Source organism: Dryobates pubescens, chromosome 13, assembly GCF_014839835.1.
Source record: "Dryobates pubescens isolate bDryPub1 chromosome 13, bDryPub1.pri, whole genome shotgun sequence".
Taxonomy (NCBI): domain Eukaryota; kingdom Metazoa; phylum Chordata; class Aves; order Piciformes; family Picidae; genus Dryobates; species Dryobates pubescens.
Window position 1 is genome coordinate 9,927,478 of NC_071624.1, and position 22,707 is coordinate 9,950,184.

Below are 22,707 nucleotides of genomic sequence, written 5' to 3' on the forward strand. Positions count from 1 at the left end.
GCAAAAATGTTGCAGCCTGCTGAGAACAACCCTTGCCAGCAGCCTTGTAGTGAGCCTGCAAGAGCCCCTCTGGCACTGCTACAAGCGGCAGAGCTCACCACCTCAGCACCAGCTTGGACACACCTCTGTGGGACGCTGTTATCTCTCTGCGTCCACACAAGCCATCTGAGTCAGAGGGGAAATGACAACAGCTCACAGCTTTCATGAGAAGTATTGCACAGTACGTGTAGCTCTAGAGTAGCTGGATGGCCCTACTAAAATGCTTCTCAGTTTCAGCAGGTAGGCTTATCCCCAATGACCCTTTCTGTCCTAACAACCTCAGAGTTCAAAAAGCCCCCCAAAACCAAAACCCACAGGCCTCAAATGAACAAATACAGAGGGCTCCTTGCCTCTGCAAAAGCACTGCCTGGCTATTAACCCCCACCCCCCCACCCCTAACCCAGGAGGGGAAATTAATCTTTAACTAACCAATTTAATCTTAATCTGTTTGTACCCCTAAATTTTTCTTCCCTAAAAGAGTTTCTGACAACAACTGGTAGGTTAGCAAACACCCCACACACTGCACTTGCAAAGTTCTTTTGGTGCCTACCAATCCAAGAAGCCAGGCTCAGGCAATCAACAGAAATGAGGACACCAGAGTCTGAGCCTGGACTAGCAAATTTGCACGGACAGTTTTGGACACAGATTTAGTGATCTGCTCTTCACAGAGCCCATATGTTAAACTCACAGCCCAAACCAAGGGCAATCCTAAGGCACTTTCTCGATGCTGGGGGAATGTGCTGCTCCTTGCTGAGCAGGAGGCTTTGTTCATAGTTGGAGAGAGAGCTCTGCGTAAACAAAGATAAACCACCAGAACCCTAAGCAGTCCATTCCTGCTGCAGCTGTTAAGTGAGGCACTAAAATTAGAAATGCACACGGAAGACTGCTCCAGGAGCCTTCAGTGCTCAACATTTTGTCTTGTTTTGTGGTTTGCCATCCTACAGCTGAAACTCTTCAATCCTGTCCCTTCACTCTGCAAGAAAATACGTCCATTGCCTGTTCCCTGCCTTTGTTATCCCCAAGTGGTTGTCAAAAGAAGTGATGGGATAACAACCAACGCCATCAAACATTTAAATCCCTTTTAAATTCCACTCATTATAAGACATTATTTCCCAGTATGTTTGGAACTTAATGAGAATGTATCACTGCTTTTTTTTTTTTTTAATTTAATTTTCTTTACTTTTTTATTGTTCTGCAACTCACATTGAGAATGAGCTTCTTTTCCTTCAAAATATTACTCCTTTAGGCTGACAGTGTTGGATAGTGGCAGATGTCTAGTAGTGGGGGCAAGTGATACAGAGGGAATGAATGCTTAGATAGCTTGTCTAACTCTGCCTTCATTTTCCCCATCTGTTAGATGGGGGGGGGGGGAAAAAGTCTCTTTTTCATTATTTGTACAAGCAGTAGTAAGAGGCAAATCACACTGAAGAGGTTGCCAAGCTACAAGGACAGAAGAGATTTTGAGAGGAAGTGGAGTAGAAATGCTATGTTCAAGGTCATTTAGCACAGTGGTGGTAGCTGGGAATGAAACAAGTCTCCAATGTGCCAGCGCAGCTCCCTCTGGATCAAGCTGCCTCCGAGAGCTGTACACAAGTGGATTTGATCTTGACCATCCAACTATGTTTGCTATTTAAACACTCCACGAATTTTGGCCACCCAGTATTTTCTTTTTTAAAAAAAAAGGCTAATTACCTTTGCCCCAGGTACATTTTACTGCCTGGTACACCTCCTACAAAGTTCTGTTTTGCACAAGAGACAATCTGTTGGAAATTCAAGACAGAACTCAAGCACTTCAGAAGGTAGGTGTCCAATTCTGGACAAAGCAATCAGCATTCAATACATAATTCACAGCAGGGGCAAAAAATCCCAAGCTTTCATACGCTGTTATTTCCAGTATTTCATTTTCACAGCCTCTGCTGGAAGCCTTCTCTCCAGAGTCACAAAGTTTTCTTGTTTTTTAAAAAATGCAAACATTTATTTTATGGGTTGAAATTTGGCATGCCTTTTGCTTCAAGCCTTGCTGCCCTGGTCTCTTAAGCAAGGGTTTAAGCATGTCCTGGTTTGATCGAGGGGAAAAAAAATCCTTTAACAGAGAAGCCAGATGAGCGCAGCATTCACCAGGCCCCCTAGCTGGGGTTCAGCCAACACATGACTAGCCCTTGCTCCCATCCATGGAAGTTCTGCACCTAAATTCCTTGTCTGTACAGCCTTATTTTACTAATTAAAGGCATAGCGACTTCTCTGCCTCTGGACTTTCCAGTGGGTTACAACACTTTAGAAAGTGTGACACGTGAACACAAAGCACACTGCAGCTACACAAGAGCAGCTCTGTACTTTACTCATCACACTAGCATTTCCAAATTTTACCAAACAGGAGGAAAACATTCATTAGATTTTTTTCATAATGCATCTGCAGTTCTGTAAATAATACCTAAGAAAAGCTCATCTAGTAACATTAGCCTGGAGAGGAGGAGGCTCAGGGGAGACCTTATTGCTGTCTACAGCTTCCTGATGGGAGGTGGTAGCCAGGTGGGGGTTGGTCTCTTCTCCCAGGCAACCAGCACCAGAACAAGAGGACACAGTCTCAAGATGCACCAGGCAAAGTTTAGGCTGGATGTTAGGAAGAAGTTCTTCATAGAAAGAGTGATTGCCCATTGGAATGGGCTGCCCAGGGAGGTGGTGGAGTCACCATCACTGGATGTGTTTAGGAGGAGATTGGATGGGGCGCTTGGTGCCATGGTTTAGTTGATTAGATAGTGTTGGATGATAGGTTGGACTCGATGATTTCAAAGGTCTTTTGCAACCTGGTTAATTCCAATTCTAATTCATGCCACTGCAGTCATGGTAATGCTGAGATCATGCTGGTTGCCTTCTCCATTTCAATTCACTGCCCCACAAGGCTCGAACAGGCCATGTTGGTGAAGGTAACACAGAAACTTCCTAAGTTCAGATGATGTGTGGTCCTTCCTAAAACTTCAGCTTCAGCTGAATTCTTGAAATATGGTCTCTCCTGCACCACCTCACATGACAGAAAGCATCCTTAGACACTGCTGTCTTGCAGCCAAAAACGATGATTTAGCCTTGCCATTTGCTGTTCTTTTTGATGAGAGCAATTTTGAAAGAAAAAAACACCCTAGCATTTTAATCACTGCTGACTGCTTCTGTGACTCAGAGACTTTCACTTGCAAGCCATGGGGTTGGCCCAGGGCTGAGGTAATGGTGATTAAAGCTGCTTCTCACTTATTCACTGCTGATGGCCAATATGAAGTAAACCTCTAGAAAACCTCTGCCACAGGGGACTCTCTCAACAACAGAGACAAGAACTAACCAGAAATGAAGACTGAAAGAATGTTTCACTTCGAGGTCCGGCAGTGTTGGTCTTGACTCACGCTGGGGTACCAGATGCACCAAAGCATCTCCTCCCCTCAAACCTGCTGTGATAGGTAGAAAAGATCTTCTCTGCTCCCTAAAGGATCTATGTTGAGAAAATGCTTTTCAAACTCATCACTTCAGAGAAGAGGGAAACACAGCTTTGCAGGCAGCAGCATCCTACCACCTCTGCCCAAGATGTTGGACGCAGCCAGCAGGACCTAGGTGATTCCTCTACCTTCATTTTCCAGGTCAGCTGCCTTGAATTAGGCAGTGTACCACTGGGTACAAGGACAGTGATGCTGACTGTAGGTGTCAAAACTCTCTTCCTGCTCTCTATTAATGGTAGCCATTTTTATCTCATGACAATGTCCCTGTCACCTGCTTGGCAAACAAAAATATGTAACCAGAGCAATGCCCAGATAAGCAATGCTGGGATGGTGCAGAGATGCACATTCATCCATGTCTTCAACAGCAGGTCTGCTGGCCAAAGGGAGTTGTCTGGGGTTGACATTGGTCCACCCATTTTGAGAATTATTTATGGACTTTCCAAACCTACACCAAAAGGCACAAACCCCTCTGCTTCAGAGGCACCACCTGGTACAGGGTGTCTCATTGCAATCCTGAACTTGTACCAAGGATGGAAAGAGCTTCCCTCTGTGTGAATTTATGCCAATGGGTAGGGCATGTTAAATAAACTGCTTGTCATTATCCCACTATCAATCCTACTCCAGTAAGAGAGGACTACGTTACAGTTTATTTTATGTTGCTTTAAAACTATCATGAAGATAACATAAAAATGAAGCCTAACAACAGAATTTCTCTTACTCCAGCACAGGAGTATCCCCAAGGGCAAGGTATATCAATAAAATTATTATAATGCTTTAACTGCATAAGCACAACTGGAAATCTCTTCTCTGAAAACAAGTTGTAACTCTATTTTCCTATCTGCAGCCATTATCCTGATAAATTTGGGAAGGTCAGCTAAGGTGTAATCCAATAAATGTGCTGATGCTCTGAGTAAGTACCTCACAATTTTCAGTCTAATCTATTATCCTACCATAAGACCATCAAATGACTCACCAGTTTTAATACTTAGTACAGATCAAACAAAGAAAAATATCAAAGCTTTACATTCCAGTTCCACCTTTCAAGGACTCGTTTGAGTACTCTTTAATTATAGCAGATGATACATTCAATGCTGGCATTTTCTAACAGCTATAGTTAGAAGCTGCTGTAGCTGTACTTTTCACAGGACATCATTATGTTATCCAGTAAATCCTGAAAAGTGATAAACTGAACAAAAAAAAAAATGGGATGTGGTCCCAGAGATGAAATTCAGCTTCTTCCACCTACTGGATTGCACACAGTGATTGCAACACACCAGGGAACGGCAGCATCCCATTGCTCCTGGGAAGAGGGGACAGGTTTTCAGAGCCCCTACCTGAACCAGGGGCAAAAAGCCAAAAGAACAAGCACGTGCACCAAGCAGCACGTGTCATCTTGGAGGCTAATGAGCTTAAGAAGTCAGATAAGTCCCAGACTTGGACTAAGCTTTCTGATCCTCCAGAAACTCAAATACAGCTGCAGAATTTTGCATTGGAGCATTGTGATTTTTTAATTATTTTTATTTTCCCCCCACCCCCCCAGTGGTATGGGCACAAAATCAAAGTGAAAAATCAGATCAGACTGTTCAGATTTTAAAGGAAGTGGTATCAGGAGACACAGACAGCAAGCTGCAGAAGCTCAGAGAATTGGTTACAGAAGTTGTGTGTCTCTATGAAGATACTGGAGATGACTGCAAGCATTGCCACAGAAAATGAGCAATACAAATCTCTTCCAGTTAACTCTCACAGCGTTCTGTCACTAGAAAGCACTTCCCAGTAACTGTGCATCCTCTGTGTTTGGCCCACACAAACAAAATGAACATGAGTTATTTGACACAGAGCCTGAGCACTAACACTCTTGAATTAAATTAAACATTGACCCATTTATGGCAACAACAAAAACCCACCAGGAAAAGCACTGAATTCTATCTGGCTTACAATGTTGCTCTTTTTGATGACTGCCCCAAATCAGATTGTTTTTCAAGGATGAGTCTATAAGTTTATGCAGTAACTGTGCACATGCTGGTTGAATGAAAGAAAAGCTTATTGGTAGGTCCCTGCTGAAAGGGCAAAAAAACCACACAGGTCACCATGCCAGAGCCTCTGTGTGCAGATGGACACATTCAGAAGTACAAAACCCTGATTTAACTCTGTTTTTGCTAAGTTCACATACTTAAGAGCAAATCTAAACAAACTGTGATTGCAACTTCAGTTCTGCTCCAAAAGTACTTACAACAAATGCAACAATGAAAAGAACAAAACAGAGCCACAAACCAAAGAAAAGCTCTGTTCAGATAATGGGTGTGCACTGCATCACTTAGTCATTCCTTTGATACTTTTGACTTTGGGGGTTTTATCCAGGCTTAACACTGGGAAGACAAACACAGCTTACCTACAGCTGCACACATGCCTACAGACTCCTATACATGCAGGAAATGAGACCAGTCATGAGATTAAGCAGCAAAGGCAGGCCACAACTGGGCACAAACACATCTAGGATGATTTTACATGATCTCAAGAACTGCTCTTTTTAAAGTGCTACTGGGGTGTCATTGCTTCCTCGGATAAATAGATGACATCTCACCAGAACTTAAATAGCTCCACTCAAACACTACCTAGATGAGTGACAAAAATTAGCTGAGCTGCTGTCACCCCTGCAGTCCTTGTCTAGACACAGCAGAGTAAGTGTGAATTCCAGTCTGCAGCGCTGGGCTACAGCCACCCTGGCAGCTGAGCTGCAATCCAAGCCACTTCGTCGCCACTGATTAGACGACAAAAACAAAAGAAAACAACTTGAGACACGGCTATCTGGATCCTTCTCTGGCAGGGTGACAGATAAAAGTTCACAAAACAGAAAAACCAGCAAGAAAATACGAGCGTAGAAGCGCTTGCGAACGGAGCAGGTTTTAATTCACAAGCTATTGTTGGGGGAAAAATCAAGGCAAACGAAATGCCATCTTTTGCAAGTCTTTTTCTAACAGTCTCTGTGGCAATCTAACAATCAGGATCAGAGGATCTTTAATCTGAGGTATGGCAGCTCTTGAGCCAGTGCCCCCTCCAGAGCGGCTGCACCCATCTCCCCATTGACAGCCACATCTGGATGCTATCAGGAAGAACTGGCATGCCGGCTTGCAACAAATACCAAGCAGTTGGCAAATTGACTCCAGCAGTCGATGCTGGCTGTTTTCCCACTTTCTGTTTACACAGTGTGGCACTAACCTGTTGAGTCCGAGGTTTGTAAGGAGAGCTGCTCTCTAGGTCAGCCAGGATGCTGGTCAGAGAGTCGATTTCTGCATCTAGACTGGACCGCCTCTCCTCAAGTGTCTTGCCGCCAGGATTCACCTTCGAGAAGAAAGAGCTCCAGTTATTCAAACCGCTTCGCCAAGCACGTGGTTTCTTACTGTCTTCAACGGGCTGCTACCATGCCCAGCAAGAACTCTCGCGTTGCAGGGACAAACATGCTGAAATGCTATAGCTCTCTCCTAGAACCAGTAGCATGCCCCCATCTCCCAGGGATTTGGGCTACTTTGGAGCTTTTGTTCTTTTATGGAATGGAATGACATAACATGACATAACACGACGTAACTAGAATCATAGAACATAACATAAATAGAATCATAGAATCAACAAGGTTGGAAAAGACCTCAGAGATCATCAAGTCCAACCTGTCACCCAAGAGCCCATGACTACTAGACCATGGCAACAAGTGCAATGTCCAGTCCCCTCTTGAACACCTCAGGGACGGTGACTCCACCACTTCCCTGGGCAGCCCATTCCAATGGCTAACAACTTTCTCTGTGAAGAACTTTCTCCTCACCTCGAGCCTAAACTTCCCCTGGTGCAGGTTGAGACTGTGTCCTCTTGTTCTAATGTTGGTTGCCTGGGAGAAGAGATGAACCTCCACCTGGCCACAACCTCCCTTCAGGTAGTTGTAGACAGCAATGAGGTCACCCCTGAGCCTCCTCTTCTCCAGGCTAAACAACCCCAGCTCACTCAGCCTCTCCTCATAGGGCTTGTGCTCGAGGCCTCTCCCCAGCCTCATTGCCCTTCTCTGGACACGTTCAAGTCTCTCAATGTCCTTCTTAAATTGAGGGGCCCAGAACTGGACACAGTACTCAAGGTGTGGCCTAACCAGTGCTGAGTACAGGGGCAAAATGCCTTCCCTGCTCCTGCTGGCCACACTATTCTTGATGGCCTTCTTGGCCACCTGGGCACACTGCTGGCTCATGTTCAGCCAGCTGTTCTTGTGAAAGAGACTATTACACAGGAAAACCATGAACAGAGCGAATACCAACCCACAGCCAGGACCCTTTTTGATTCTATACAGCTTGCTTTCTCTCTGCTTGCAAAACAGCCTAGCCCCACCTGTACCCAGGCTGGTAGGAAAGCTTGGAAATGAAGAGAGAGGAAGCGACACCACCATCCACCTCAAAAGTAAACACCACATCTAAGCACCACAGTAGAGTATGTGATTCCCAAGCTGCTATTCAAGGGTTGCACTGCAATCTCTGCTAGAAGAAACATTTTAAGAGAGGAGTCATTGACACACCTTGGTTTTGAAAAATCAACCTAGCCCAAAACCTCTGGGAAGGACCTCTGTGCTGTACATCTCCATCCAACAGCAGTACCTCCTAGTGATACAGAAAGGCAGGCACAAGCTAGGAGACATCTTCCTCCTCAATGTTTTCAGTGCTTTGAAATCAGACATGAGAGGTTCAAGAAAACCAGCTAAGAATTCCTACTAGGTGAGAGGCAGGTACAAGGAGCTAACCTTACTGTGCCAGCCCACATTTAAGGGCATGTACAGAAACCAAAGTTCTCGAGTCAAGTGAAATATTACACATTGAAAGACATTTCTCAGCCTGAGTCATAGTCAATGTTTTTCTTCCGTCCTTCCATGTCTGACTTATCTGCAAATCCCCCAGACTGTCTCTCTCTGTGTACATGTAACTACAGAGCTCAGTGAAGAAGAGCTAATTCACAGCGTGACTACTACAATAATAAAAATACCCAAGAATTACCTAACATCTCACTTCATTTCAACTGTAAAGTCTGTTCAGACCGTGGTGGCACCTCCCCACAGACAATCCAGCTCTGTTTGCCTTCACTCTCACCAAGTTAGTTCAATTTTCCAAGCCAAAAAATTGCCTTTTCCTTCAGCTCCCTGGCTGTTCCAGAGAGGTTTCATTTAAATTTCATTTCAGGAGCATTCGATCATTACCTGTTTTACAGAGCTCCCCAGTCATCAGTCTGGCACATAAATGGCAAGCTGGTCATGGAGACACAGACTATGCAAAGCAGGCAGGCTCTTGTTCTGCCAAGCTTGTATGTGCTGAGGCATTCATTAGTTCCTAATGATTACTACGTCTTATTGGATTACAATAAATTTGGCTTGACTAATAAGAAAATGGAAGCTCCAATGTGCTTTATGCTGGGAGTCCAGTTAGAAACTACTGACCAACTCAGTTATTCTTGCCTATTTTTAGTATAGAGCCAAAGGTTTTTCCATCCAATCTATTGTTTAAAAAGAAGAAATACTTTTCACAGGAATTACCCCAGACCATTACTCCTGGCTAGCTGTAGGCACCTGGACATTGAAACCTGCAAAAGCACAATTTCCTTTCCATTATTAGTGCACTCCATGGCTCTCATTTGATTGTACTCTGTCCTGCAGTTGTTGGCCTATAACTACAAGGCAGCCACAAGCTTCTCAGACACAAAAACTGTGATTGCTCCACTCCAGAGAATTTTTAAGCTAGGCAGCCAAAATCCAGCCTAGAACAGGGAGGAGATGCAAAGGGCATCCAAGGCTCCAACATCTGAGGCGATAAATGAAGAAAACAGCACACCCAGGAATAAAAATGGAGCCCACAGAGGGTTTTTTTTGGTACCCTGACCATGGAGAGGAGAGATGGTGGTGGCAAATGAGCAGTTCAGGCAATTTCATTTCTGCTTCTTAGCATTTCTGGGCCATATTATTCCCAGGTTCTCATTCCCCAGAACAATTATGCAATAGCTGATGAGCAAATGCTGCAGAAGAAGTTGTAAGGTTGCAAAAGTTAAATGTCCTTAGGAAACCTAGAAAAATAAAATGAAATAGCATGGGAGCATCTCTATTGATTCGGCGCTCTGTGAAAGATTTATTTATTCAATTAAAACATAATCAGCATAGATTAAGAGCCCAATTCCACAAATGCTGGAGCACAATGCAGAATGACAGTGCCAATGAATAACAGTACTGATGCATGGCCTATTGGGACAGGACTGGACTTTAAGTACTTGTGAAGATCACCATTTCTTAAAAGGACAGGTTTCTGCTTGCTTTTAGCCAGATTTGGCGGCGATGGAGGTGATTTGAATCACTACTGCTGACCAATATGATCGGGTACTGATTCTTTATTGTTCCAGTATTGCAGGGCTATGGCTCAGGCCTATGATGAAAGCATGGCACAGTAAAGCATGGAAGGAGAAGAGATAGGACAAGCAGAAAAAGAAGTGCATAGCAAGGAAACTGCTACAACTTACATAAACTCAGGGTGCCTTGTTGGCATGGACTCATTGGTTCCCTATGAGTGACCACACATCACACTATTATAGATTATTGGTCCAACTACTGATGACACGCGAGGTTTGTTGATGCAGGTGCATGTCCTGTTGTCCCGAGATAACTTGCTATGTTTCTAGCTAGCAGCGTCTTGTTTTAGTTACAGTGCTGCAGGCACAGCACTGTTTTGGTGGCTGGCTCTGCACTTATGCTGAGCATGGCCTACCACCATGTCAGGCTCTTAGGCCTGCACTGCCAGATTGCTCACACTGCTTGTCACTGGCATTCCTACACTCACTCTCCCTTCCCCATCCCTACAAGTCTTACCTTTCCTCCCCACAGCACTCCAGGTTCAACTGAGGGATCTGCTGTATGTGGAAAAAGGGGAATTTGCAACACTAACTATAGCAAGAGAGGGTTAAGTTATTTCTCTTCTCATGCTCTCTGTCATGATGTGCTATAAAAGTTTTATGATATTGCTCTGGAACAAAACCCAAGTGCCAGGTCCCAAGGCTCAGCAGGTTCTCACAGACACGGCTCTGCTCTGAGGAACCCAGACCGGTTAAGCTCACAACCTCACAGATACAAACACCAGAACCAGAAAGAATTGCTAATTCTATTCCTGTCTGGATTTATGGTATGGCTGCAGACATGTTGCTTGCTCACCCTCCCTTTCAGCCAACAGAATATGGAAAAACAGGTTCAAAAAGCAAAAGGATGCTATCTTCGGCCCGGCCAACGTGAGCGCAACACAAGGCAAGCATGAGCCAACCCACTCCATCAAATTACTCATGCCAGAGACTATCCACTCACGTGAACTTCTGCTATGCCTAGACTATCCCCTGGCTAGGTCCCCACTGTGAGGCAAAAGAAGAGGAAAACAGCAATGAGTTTCACTGCTTGGCTTGCTTGTCCGCCCCTGAATTCCTGGTGTGCATCTCAGAGCAGCTGTGATGGTAATCTACTCCTGCGACCTGCCAACCTACTCTATGTTGTTGAAAACTAGCTGTAATTTCGCTAATCCTACCACCCAAAACCAGTCAGTGACACAGGTGACCACACAACACCCCAAGGGACATCCATTACAGAACCTGCAGCACAAAGGGCAACACAGGGCCTCAAAGTTCAACCCACCCTGCAATGAAGGCTATAAGACTACTCAGTGAGCTAGAAGACACAAACACCACAATGATTTCCCTAGATGCCACCTTTTCCTACAACCTGGATCACCTACTCTTATCACCTTTTGCACATTATATCAGAGAAACAAGAATGTTTCTCATTTGTCCCAGCTAGCTCCTTGCAATAGGCTCAAGGAGAAGAATCTGGCTTCCAGATGTCCTTCCTAGCTCCTGCTCCAAATTCCTTTCCCTGCTCAGGCCCAGCCGCCTTTCTTTTATTCTCTGTTTTTCCCTCTATACCCTGTTTGCTGCCACGCAATGCTGCAGCTTGGGACAGTCACTAGCCCCTGGGATGAGACGCAACGTGGGCTGCCTGTTTGGCCTCTGAGCCTCTATAGGAAATCTTGTTAGTATTGTGTCAGGGAAAGATGGAGAGTGGTTTTGCAGCAGCAACCTGCTGACTTACATGGACAGCAGGTCAGGAGTAACTCCAGAGTCCCATTGTGTATTTTCTGCCAACACAAGGCAATGGCCAAACTTTTAAGCACTTTCAGAGCTTCACCACAGTGCATCAAGATTCACTTTCTTCCCATCCACCTTAACCTCACTGAAGTCTTCTCTAAAACAGGTTGCGCTGAGTGTTTCACAAGCATTGTGACCTGCTCATCGTCCAAGCTGTGCTCCAGGAACATGAGCTGTCACTACTGGGAAACGCAGTACTGTTATGTATGCACAGACACCTCCAAGACAGCAGAGCTACACTCAGACACACAATCTTCCTTATAGCATCGGCTTGCTCTGCACACCATGCTATCACAAGTCACAGATAACCCCATAACTCACAAGTGGAAGAATGGAGATGAACACCGTGGATACTAAGAAAGGTCATAGATAATGACTTGAAACAAACAGGCTGAGGGCCCCCAGTGCCTTCTGCTACCAGGGTGTGTCTGTCTTATGGGAGCCTGAGGTGCTTGGGAAGCAATCTTTGGGCTGCAATAGGTCAAAACTGTTTGCATTTACACATCTAAGAATGGAGAAAAGCAGGGAGCAGAAAAACCCTTTGCAGCAAATGCAGTGATGGAAAAGGAGGACTAAAGTAATGAGAGGAGCAAGGAAGAGGGCAAAGCAGGGGGTGTGAGCGAGTAGATAGTAAATAAGAACTTTTGCCCTGAAAGACTTAATTTTCTTTTCCTCCAGTAAATGTGACTGAGACACAGATGAGGTGGCAGAGCTGATAAATCCAGTGACTACTGTCTGGTTGCACCCATGGTAGCTGCCTGTCATGCTCTGCAGGCTGTTCAAATCCTACAGTATGTGCTGAGGTGATAGGAAGAATAAATGAAATGGCTCTCCAAACAAGGAGTTAGGATCTCTTTCTAGTCCCTGGCCTTGAGCACTGGGCTTAGAAAGAAAGATGGGGCTCTTATTTCCTGTTTTAGCTGGAGGCAGGGAGGGCAGAAGAAGGAAAGATGTTTCATTTTGATGGCACCTGCTATACACACCGGAAGAGACTGTGAGAAATGTTAACTGGGAAGAGGTGATTCAGTCTCTGATATACTTCAGGATGGGGTTTGTGTTTAACTTTTCCTTTTCAGACACACACCCTTGCTACCTCAATTGCTCACGCTGTAGTATTTCCCAGTTTTCTCTCCAAGGACACAAAAGCCATCCATAGCACAAAAAGACACTGCAGTGGCAAAACTACACACCCTCAAAGACATATATCAGGAAAATGAGGCACCTTGAAGATGAGCTTCTGTGTCTACTCTTCCCTGAGCCTAAAGACAAGTGCAAAAATTTTGTTTCAAATTCCCTGATGTAGGTTAAAACAGTCCCAAGAGGTGGCTCCAACAAGCACACACATGGAGACAAGAGCTGACTGCAACATTTGGGGTTAGGGGTGTGTAAGATGATTGAGTGAAGCCTAATCACCCTTCCAGGCATCAAAGAGAGGCTGGAAAAGTAGTTGTGCCCTTTTAAAAGAGAAAAATTGAGTCTTTTGAAACAAATCCCAAATGATGGAAGATTTCAGCAGATGTGACTGCGGTGATTTCACTAGACGTGATTGTATCAAGCATCTAATAGAAAAGAACTTCCCTGCTGTTCCATCAGGCTGAAGCCAGGCCTGAAATATCCTTTTCAGTCTTTTGATGACATCGAGGATAAAAGCCAAAGGGAAGTTAGGTTTTGATTTACTTTTTCCCCTTGCGCTTTCCTTTTTTTCAGGCACACAATAGTTTTACCTGGTTTGTGTTGCTGAGTATTAGCAGGAGCAAAAGAAAACACTTCAGAAGTTTTAAGTGAGCTGTTCAAAGGCATTGTTTGGTCTCTCTCAGATGCCACTGTCATTTAACTGAAGAACATTTCTACAACTCCAGCCACTTTTGAAGATCTCCCTGTAAGGAGGCAAGTGGGACTGCCTGGAATGGGACTTCAATGGGCTGGAGGGCAATAGAATAGAATAGAATAGAGAATAAACCAGGTTGGAAGAGACCTTCGAGATCATTGTGTCCAACTTATCATCCAACACTATCAAATCAACTAAACCATGGTACCAAGCACCCCATCCAGTCTCCTCCTAAACACCTCCAGTGATGGTGACTCCACCACCTCCCTGGGCAGCCCATTCCAATGGCAAATCACTCTCTCTATGAAGAACTTCTTCCCAACATCCAGCCTAAACCTCCCCTGGCACAGCTTAAGACTGTGATCATCTACCAAACACCAGCCTACCTTACTGCCTGCAAAAGGGCCAGCAGGTGTGCCACAGCAAACCACAGGGGAGACAGCATGGTAAAAGGGGAATGAGCTCCCGAGGTTCAAACTCAGCTCAGTCCCAGGCCTACAGCATGATCCCAGAGTGGCCACAGGCCAACATTCAGTTTTTCCACTCATGGAAATGCAAATAGAACTGGGTATCCTGAGGAATAATTGATTCTACCTCTGAAGCAATCAGGTATTGTAAAGAACTGCACAGGCTTACAGCTGGGGCAGACAAACAAGCAGATGAAGAAAAGCTACTTGATAAGCATTGCTAGGAGACATCTTGTGAAATCTTAACTAGCAATTTATAAACTCACTGTGGTGTAGGAGGCTTATAAAAAGGACCAATAATAAAAATGTATTAGAAAAAAAAACACACCGCAACAACAAAAACCCAGAGAAAGCAGCGAACAGATGAAGAAAGCAAAAAACTAGAAGTCATCACAGAATCATTTTTGTTGGAAAAGATCTTTAAATTCTCTGAGTCCCACCATTATCTGCCTCTAACAAGACTAGTGCTAAACCAAGTCTATCAGCACATCTATGCCTCTTCTAAACATCTCAAAGGATGGGGATTGAACCACTCCCCTAAGGAGCCAGTTCCAGTGTTTGATAACCTTTTCAACGAAGAAGCTTCTTTGATATCCAATCTAAAAGTTCCCTGGCACAACATGTGGCCATGTCTTTTCATCCTATTACTAGTTACCTGGGAGAAGAGACCGACCCCCACCTTGCTATAACCACTTTTCAGGGGCCTCACCAGTGCTGAATACAGAGGTACAATCTGGTTCTTTGGCCATGCTATTCCTGATACAGGCCAGGATGCTGTTTGTCCAGTATTCACAGGTCTTTCTCTGCTGGGTAGCTTTCCAGATGCTCCTCCCCAAGCCTGTAGCATTGCATGGGGTTGCTGTGACCCATGTGCAGGACCTGGCACTTGGCCTTGTTGAATCTCATCCAGTTAGCCTCAATCTATCAATCCAGCCTATCCAGGTCCCGCTGCACAGCCTTCCAACCTTCAAGCAGATCAACACTACCACCCAGTTTAGTGTCATCTGCAAATTTACTGAGGGAACAGTCAACAGCCTCAACTAGATCATTTATAAAGACATTAAACAGAAATGGCCCCAGTAGTGAGCCCTGGGGAACACCACTTCTGATCAGCTGTCAACCAGATTTAACTCCATTCACCACCAGCCTTTTGGCACAGTCATCCAGCCAGTTTTTTACCCAGCAAAGTGTCCATTCATCTAAGCCATGAGCAGCCAGTTGCTCTGGGAGGAACCAGTGTCTTAGTAATGTCCAGGTTGTGGTGGTGAGAGAAGGCCCAGCTCTCCCTCCCCCACAAAGAAAGAAACAACATCCACAGCCTTTTCCTCTTCCTTGACCAAAATTAGAAGGGTTTTGACCCTTCTAGTTTTCTCCCTGAATAAGCTCACAGCAACTTTGTGGTCCTCCTGAGTAGCCTGTCCCTTCTTGCAACAACCACAAAGTCTCTTTTTTTTTCTCTGAGATGCAATCAAATGTCTCTAATGAGCCAGGCTGTTCATCTTCCCCAGCAAAACCCATTTTGGCAAATGGGGACAGCATGCTCCCGTGCCTTCAAAACTTCCTTGTTGAAGAATGTCCAGCCTTCCAGAACTCCTTGACTCCTCAGGACTGCCACCCAAGGGACTCTGTCTGCCAGTCTCCATAATAGGCCAAAGTCTGCCCACTGGAAATCCAAGGTGAAAGTTCTGCTGACCCTTCTCATTACTTCTCCAGCAATCAAAAACTCTATCAATTAGTGATTGCTGTGCCTAAGATGGCCTCCAACTATCACATCACGCTTAAAACAAAGAAAAGAAGGTAGGTGTTTCATCACACAACATGCTGCTAAGCTGCATAGCTACTTCTGCTGCAATAATTGCTATGAGTTGGCATGGATTTCAAAAGCAGTTGGAGAAACATCTGGAAGAAAACTCCACTAAGATAATTAAAAACAAAGCAAACAAAATCCCCACCAAACAAACAAGCAAACAAACAAACCCCAACCAAAAAAAAACAACTAACAACAAAAAAACCCCACCCCACCACAACATTCTGTGCTTCCCCTTTTACATTCTCCTCTGGACACTCACTACTGACCACTGGTGCTCTGATTTGTCTCTATATAGAGCATTTCCCTCCCTGTAGCTGAAAACAAAATCACAGCCAATTGCACTCAGTCCCCTGGGACACAGATATGAAAGACAGCAAAGACTTTGTTGCAATTATGAATCTGTATGGCAATAAAGATTTGTATTTCCCTAGAGATCAGTGTGACAGGCTCTGTTCACATACAATAGTTAGGAGCTTATTGTCAACTGGATGGCAGCCTTGGGATGAGAAAGCAGGTAGAGGGGTGGAGCAAGGTGCAGCAATCCAGAAACACAACCAACCTCCTTCTGGTCAGATGCTAATGCAACCAACTCCTTAAAGGACATTTCATTCTTTGCATTTGCCATCCTAGCCCTGACAAAACATGTCAGAAGACAACAAAACGCCATCCAAGCTCCAGCTGCACTTTCACTGCTGGATAGCCCTGACATCGTTGGATCTAAGCACAAGTCAAGCACTGGCTTTTGTCCTTTTTCCATCACTGTTTAATAAGTTGTTTCCCTCTGCACATCCTGAGAGGGGCCTTAATCCCCAAACCAGCATCTTCACTCCACTCAGGGACAGGATGGTGGCATCCATTGCAGATGGGTAGTGGTAATGCCAGGGTAGACCCCAGGACTGAATTCCTTTACAAAAAGCACCTGCTCCTAATGCTGGAGAGAAGCTTTTGCTACAAACAAACATGGTTTATCCAGACTTATCAAGAACACAGAAAAGGATTTGGCCCTGGATATTGAACAAGTGAGGAGAAACCAAAAAAAAGGATGATGTTGCATCATAGAGGTTTAGCCAATGGCCTCCATGGCCTGCAGCAAGCTCTGTTGAAGCAGTAGGCCAGCAGCTGAAGAATCTGGTGGCTTTCATGGGACATGAACAATAGCCCATGAGGAGATGTGCACCACTCCCTGTCCCATGGCCACGCTTGAGGACAACAGAGGCCAGATATGCAACAGAAGTAAAGAGGATGCAGCAAACAGTTCAAAACATTCAACAAGATCTGCCTTGCAGCCTAGGTGTGCACCTCTTGCTACCCCAAAGCTGGAGATGCCAACAGAGAGGTCCTGTGTTGCCAGATCTCCTCAGCTCCCAACTGCTTTGCCCCAGAATGATGTCGCAGGGCCTTCTGCACTCTGTCTCATAGAATAACACCTGCACCTCAAGCATTCAAACCTGCACCCAGCTTTTCCACATTTCTGACCGCTGCATTTTGCTCACATAAGGCAGTTCAGGAGATTTCAAGGTCAGCTAAAGTGGGATTTCAAAACTGCAGCACTACTGAAAAACAGCAAAACGGAAGAAATCATTTAGTCAGCTGAAGAATCTTTGTATTACTGGCCAGCTAGTACATGGGAAAGAGGTACTGTGCTACTCAAGTACATGAAAGCAACAGGATGGTTTTGATAAGGAACAGTTGAGGGATGAAGAGAGAGGAGGAGTCCCATGAGCCGACATCTGCCAGAGCGGCAGATCCGACGGTCCCGATAGCTTACTTAACGTGTCTGATCAAAAGCTCTGGGAGTCTTGTCTGTGTTAACTGCTACCAGATGCAAAATCAGCAGCAAGATGAGAAGTGTATTAATAAACTAAGGAGGCACATAAAGTTATTTGAAAGCCGAATGGGGAAGATGGGGAGAGAAGGGGAGAATAAAAACAGTTTATTTTTCCATTAAGGCAATTTAATATGCTCCGGGTGGAGTTCCAATCACTCGTCCTTGGGAATTAAATTGAATTAGTGAAATGTTCCTGTTCATCCACAGAATATACAATATAAAGTGGAATACATTTTTTTTTTCCTTTATGCTTTCTGCAGGACAGCACTACCTCTCTGTTCATGGGGCAAGAATAGCTGGCCATGAAATCCTTTTGACCCAGGATGACTTTCACTGACTGCAACTAACTTTACAGCAGCACGGAATATATCCTTTTTCTTTTAATTAAAGCAATTACATTAAGACACATTATTGATAATTATGGCGACTGTAAAAGTTTCCCCTTTCTTTGCCCCCTGCCCTGCCAACTTAAAATCTGTTCCGATATCCTCACAAATTAACGTTTAATTAGCCATCAAGCAGAGCTGATGTTCTCTGCAGCGTATTGCTGCTTGCAGAAAAAAAATGACAACTGAGGGAAGATATCAGATACTTCATCATCTGCCTCCAAGGGGGGAACCATAAGCAAAGAGTAACCAATTACTCCAATACAGCTGCAAAGCTTAATCAATGCAATATCCAAGCAGCTCATTAAGTGTCCGTGCAATAAAGGAAGACCCTTCCACTGCCTCGTACAACACGAATGTTACATTTCTAAAGGATCCCATGGCAATATCCAAGAGCAAAGACTCCCTTCATCTCCACTTCCTGCCCAAGTCATGATCTTTCTCTTTCCTTTTCTGTTGTAAGAGAAGAGGGAAGAGGAGGATGCCTCCAGTGGCATGTCTGACAAGCCATGAATTACACACACCTACGCACAGGGGAAGCTGTCACACCCAGCCCCCTGACTCTGGATTTATATTCCATAGGGGAAAACTGCACCAAACCACACCAAACACACCGCCTGGTGCCACGCCATCCTGGAGCAAGGGGAGCATGGAACTGAAGGTGATTTTACTCCTTTTGACACTTCTGGCACTGAAATACCATGTCCAGTTTGGAAGTCAGCATTTTAAAAAGTTGAGAGAAACCCCAGAAAAGCAGAAACAGCTGACAAGCAGGCACGTTAAAGAGCTCACTTGGCTTAGCTTATGAAGGAGATTGAGTAGCTCGATAACAATATATCTAAACAGCTTCACAGAAGGAAAATGCCAGATACCACAACATTGTCCAACCTAACAAAAGAGAAAAACATGCTGCGGCTAGGAAGCCGATGCCAGAGAAATTCTACTTTGAAATAACAGAGATATTCACTTATGTGTAACACTGCAGGTAATTAAATCCTAGAACAAACTCGCAAGATTTCTCCTTCTCTTGATGTCTGTGGATCAAGGCTGGATGCCTTTGGTCTCCCTGGGTGACCAGGCAAAGCTTTATGATCTGCGATACACAAGAAGGGCACAGCTGACAATTTAATGGCTCTGCCTGGCCCCCACATTGACAGAAGCGAGAAAGCAACGGCGCTGCCGTGTTCGTACAGATCTACCAAAATCACTTTGTGTTTGTACTGCTTTCACTGGAAATTAAATTTGCATGAACAAAATCTCTCTCACACAAGACTGTATATTGTGACAGTTAAATGAAGAGCTTTTAAAAAGGGACACGTCTCAGGCAATTTTAATCAAAAAAGATAGGTTTTGTTAAAGCCACCAATTTCAGGAAATTAAGGTTGACAAACGGTTTTTAAAAACTCCTTTTGGAATTTAATCACATGTTGGAAACCCATATGCAGCTGCTTGTGTCACCTGCAAAAAGACTGTGTAAAACACAAGCATATGCTTAATTTTACACGTGCACTGAAGTTCCATCAACTTTGAGCGCCGTTTAAGCACGCAGCCAAGCTTCTCCAGAATTGAGAATGCATTCCTGAACGTGGTCTGTGAAGCTATTAGGAAATCACCACCACCACAAAAAAAGGGGAGGGGGGGGGGGAAGTAGAATTCACATTGCCCAGTCAATTTTCACAGCCTGAATAAGCTCCAAGTGCAGAAGTTAAACATGTGACACGCTGAATTTGTTTGCTTGTTTTGCTGTAATAGGAAGGGGGGCGCACCAAAACGCTTGCAAGGATTCAAGAATCTCCCAGAGAAGCTGGCAAAATGTCAGCAAAATGCATGTATAAAACTGAACAAGAGTCAATGGCTTGGCATTTGGCTTCTGCAGAAATGAGTCATGGTAAAAACCTACTGTATGTCTCTCAAAGATGAGAGGAGGAAAACCTGGGCTCTGCCTCAGTCTGCATGTTTTTTTGGGTGGTTGATGGTTCTGGTCCACCACGGACCAAAGGCACAGGAAGCCTCAGATGGGCAGACACCGCAGTTCTGATTCATGGAGGAAGGTCCTTGCCTTCAAGAAGTTTGCAACCTCATTTTCCAAACCATTAGGCTCACTTTTACCTTCCCTTCAAGGCTGCCAGATGTGTGCCTGGTATTTGATTTGGCTGGATGACCATGGCTGTTCTTTCTTTTTTACCAACAACCTCCTCGTTCGGATACCTTACCTTCTATACATTTCCTCAGCTGAAGGAAAAGGATGTGAACTGCATGAAATGTTGAACAATGAGTAACTTGTGCTGCCCAAAGACTGCTGCAAGACCCAGCAGAGAGCATCCCCAGAGTGCAGATCCCTCCTGGGTGAGCTCCAAGGTTTATTTTGATACACTGATAAGTGAATGTAAGTTGTTGTTTTTCAGTAAGAACTCATGCATCGGAAAATGCGGCGTCCCCAGCACACATTAGACCTCAGGAAAATATAACTGTATTTCTGCTTGGGGCCAACACAGCTAGAGGCCAAATGGGATTTATTTCTGCACAGAAAGTACATTCCCTAGCTAAATGTCTCTAAGAGGCTCACCCTGACCTTAGCATCAACCAAACACTGCTCCCAGAGGACAGCCCAACGACCACCCCCAGGGAGCACTGACACCTGAATGTCAGCACAGACCTCGGCAGTGGCATCATTTGGGAACACAGAGAGGTACTGCAGGGCAGAATTTGCAAAGCCAGAGCCAGGGGAAGGAAAGGGAAAGCAGTAAGTGGAGTAACAGAGCTGAAGTGGAAGGCTAGACCTGGGACATGAAAAGCCATGAGGCTGTTTCCATGGCAAAAGAGAGATATGAAAATGAGGAGATGGAGAAGTAAGGAGATGTAGCTCAGGACTGCTGAATGAGAGGAGTCTGCACAGCGCCTCTGGCAGCGTTGACACTTGATGGCTTCAGCAACAATTTGGAATTGCTACAGCTTTCCAAAATGCTTTATTTTACTCCTTACACCACTAACACCAACATTAAAAACATCATATGATGTTTTCCAGATGTTTTCCCTTACCTGTTCTTTGTCTGTTAAAGCTAATCAGCATCCTTCATTTTCAGCAGCAAATCAAAACTGGAAAATAGAATTGTGAGGAACGGCCCTGCAAAGATGGGAGTTTAGTGGCAGTAGACACTTAAAATCATGCCTGCTCTTCTGTCCTGGAGCAAATACAACAACATTTCTCATTGCTATTTCTACCAGCTTCCAGCTTGCTCAGTCACTGCCACACGCTCTTCAGAGACAACATTTTCTGACAACAAAACCACCCATCCTGGTAGCTGAAGCTATTTTTCACCCGTGATGGAAACTAAAAAAGCAGAGACAGGAACCTACATTTGAGTCACTTCCATTCTTGGAAATTGGATTCTCTCACAACTTCTCCACAGCCACATCTCATTACTGCCAGGCAAAATCTGCATTAAAATAGGATGAAGTTTGCCCTACTCTTTGAACTAATCCAGGGCTGTAAAACTGAATTTAGATGGACAGCGGTGGTCTCCAATCGGTAGAGCTGTATTTCTCTTCCCCCTGTTTGGCCAAAGGTCATTTCTCTACTGTGCAGCATCATGGTAGTTGAAGCAACAAAACCAAGGTGAGAATCTTAACTCTTTCTGCTCTGCCACATTCCAGCCGACCACCATCACCAAGCTGCATGGAAAGACTTTGACTTTCTAAACCACATCTTCCAATCCCACCCAGCTTCACAGAAAAGGCACAATAATTTGTCTGCTGCATTTTTTAGAATTCCTTCTTGCTCCTGAGAGTCTAAGTCTCATTGCTATATTACACTTTCCTAATGCAACACAGGCTACCCAAGATTTGAGATAGGAGCAACTGATCCCACAAGAGATCTTTCCTAAGACCTGCTAATCCAACAGAAGATTTGAATAGCACTTAAACCCAAGAAGAATGGAAATGCCTTCAATTCTGATCATGCTTTCCTACCCTCTTCCATCTCTCAGCTCAGCTGCTTTGATGGAAGAATTCCCACATCTTCATTATCTCCACCCCCCATCCCCCCCATTTAAATAATACTTGGACACAGTGATGGTTTTGCTTCCTTTTTTTGTCTGTCAGAGGCTGATACTAGCTCTGACAGGATAAATTTGCCTGCCTTTTTCCATGCCTCCACTGTTACTTCCCACATTCTTGTGGCTATTATCCATCGGCAGATACCTCAGGTTAGAGATTAACCTCTCTGCAGGTACCAGAGGTGAACCTGACTTCAGCACCAGCAGTGTGACAGTCCCACAAAGACGTATCCACACAAGCCAGAAGGTGCCCACTAGGGCTTGTGATGTTGGGTACAGCACCAGGGGACCACAGCCCACTGTTTGGACACAAGCCAGCTTCACAATGTACATAACATTGCCCTGTACCTTAATCTGTGATGGTTTTAGCTTGAGATCTGAGCATCACGATCAGCAACATCTCTGACTTTTCTGTTTCCTATCACAACTTTTTAGATGGTCCTATACCATTGTTTACATATGATCTGCATTAGGCTTTTGCTTTCTTCTGCTCCCTCACCTCATAACCTGCTGTATGGCAGATTATCAAAAGCTGCTCTGATCCATCTCTCAGTGTCTCCCAATCTCAGTCACAACCCTCCTCCCAATGAAGGCATGAGTGCATCGGTGCAGGTCCTGGCACATCCTGCAA

The 22,707-nt window shown here is 44.7% G+C and overlaps 1 protein-coding gene across 1 annotated transcript in view; it reads right to left on the reverse strand.

Annotated features, from left to right (window-relative positions):
* The window catches only part of LPP (LIM domain containing preferred translocation partner in lipoma), a 347,427-nt gene that overhangs the window by 154,021 nt on the left and 170,699 nt on the right, over window positions 1–22,707 (reverse strand). Inside the window, exon 6 of the mRNA XM_054166899.1 lies at window positions 6,735–6,857. Coding sequence (XP_054022874.1) covers window positions 6,735–6,857 — 123 coding nt within the window. The remainder of the gene's footprint in view (window positions 1–6,734; window positions 6,858–22,707) is intronic.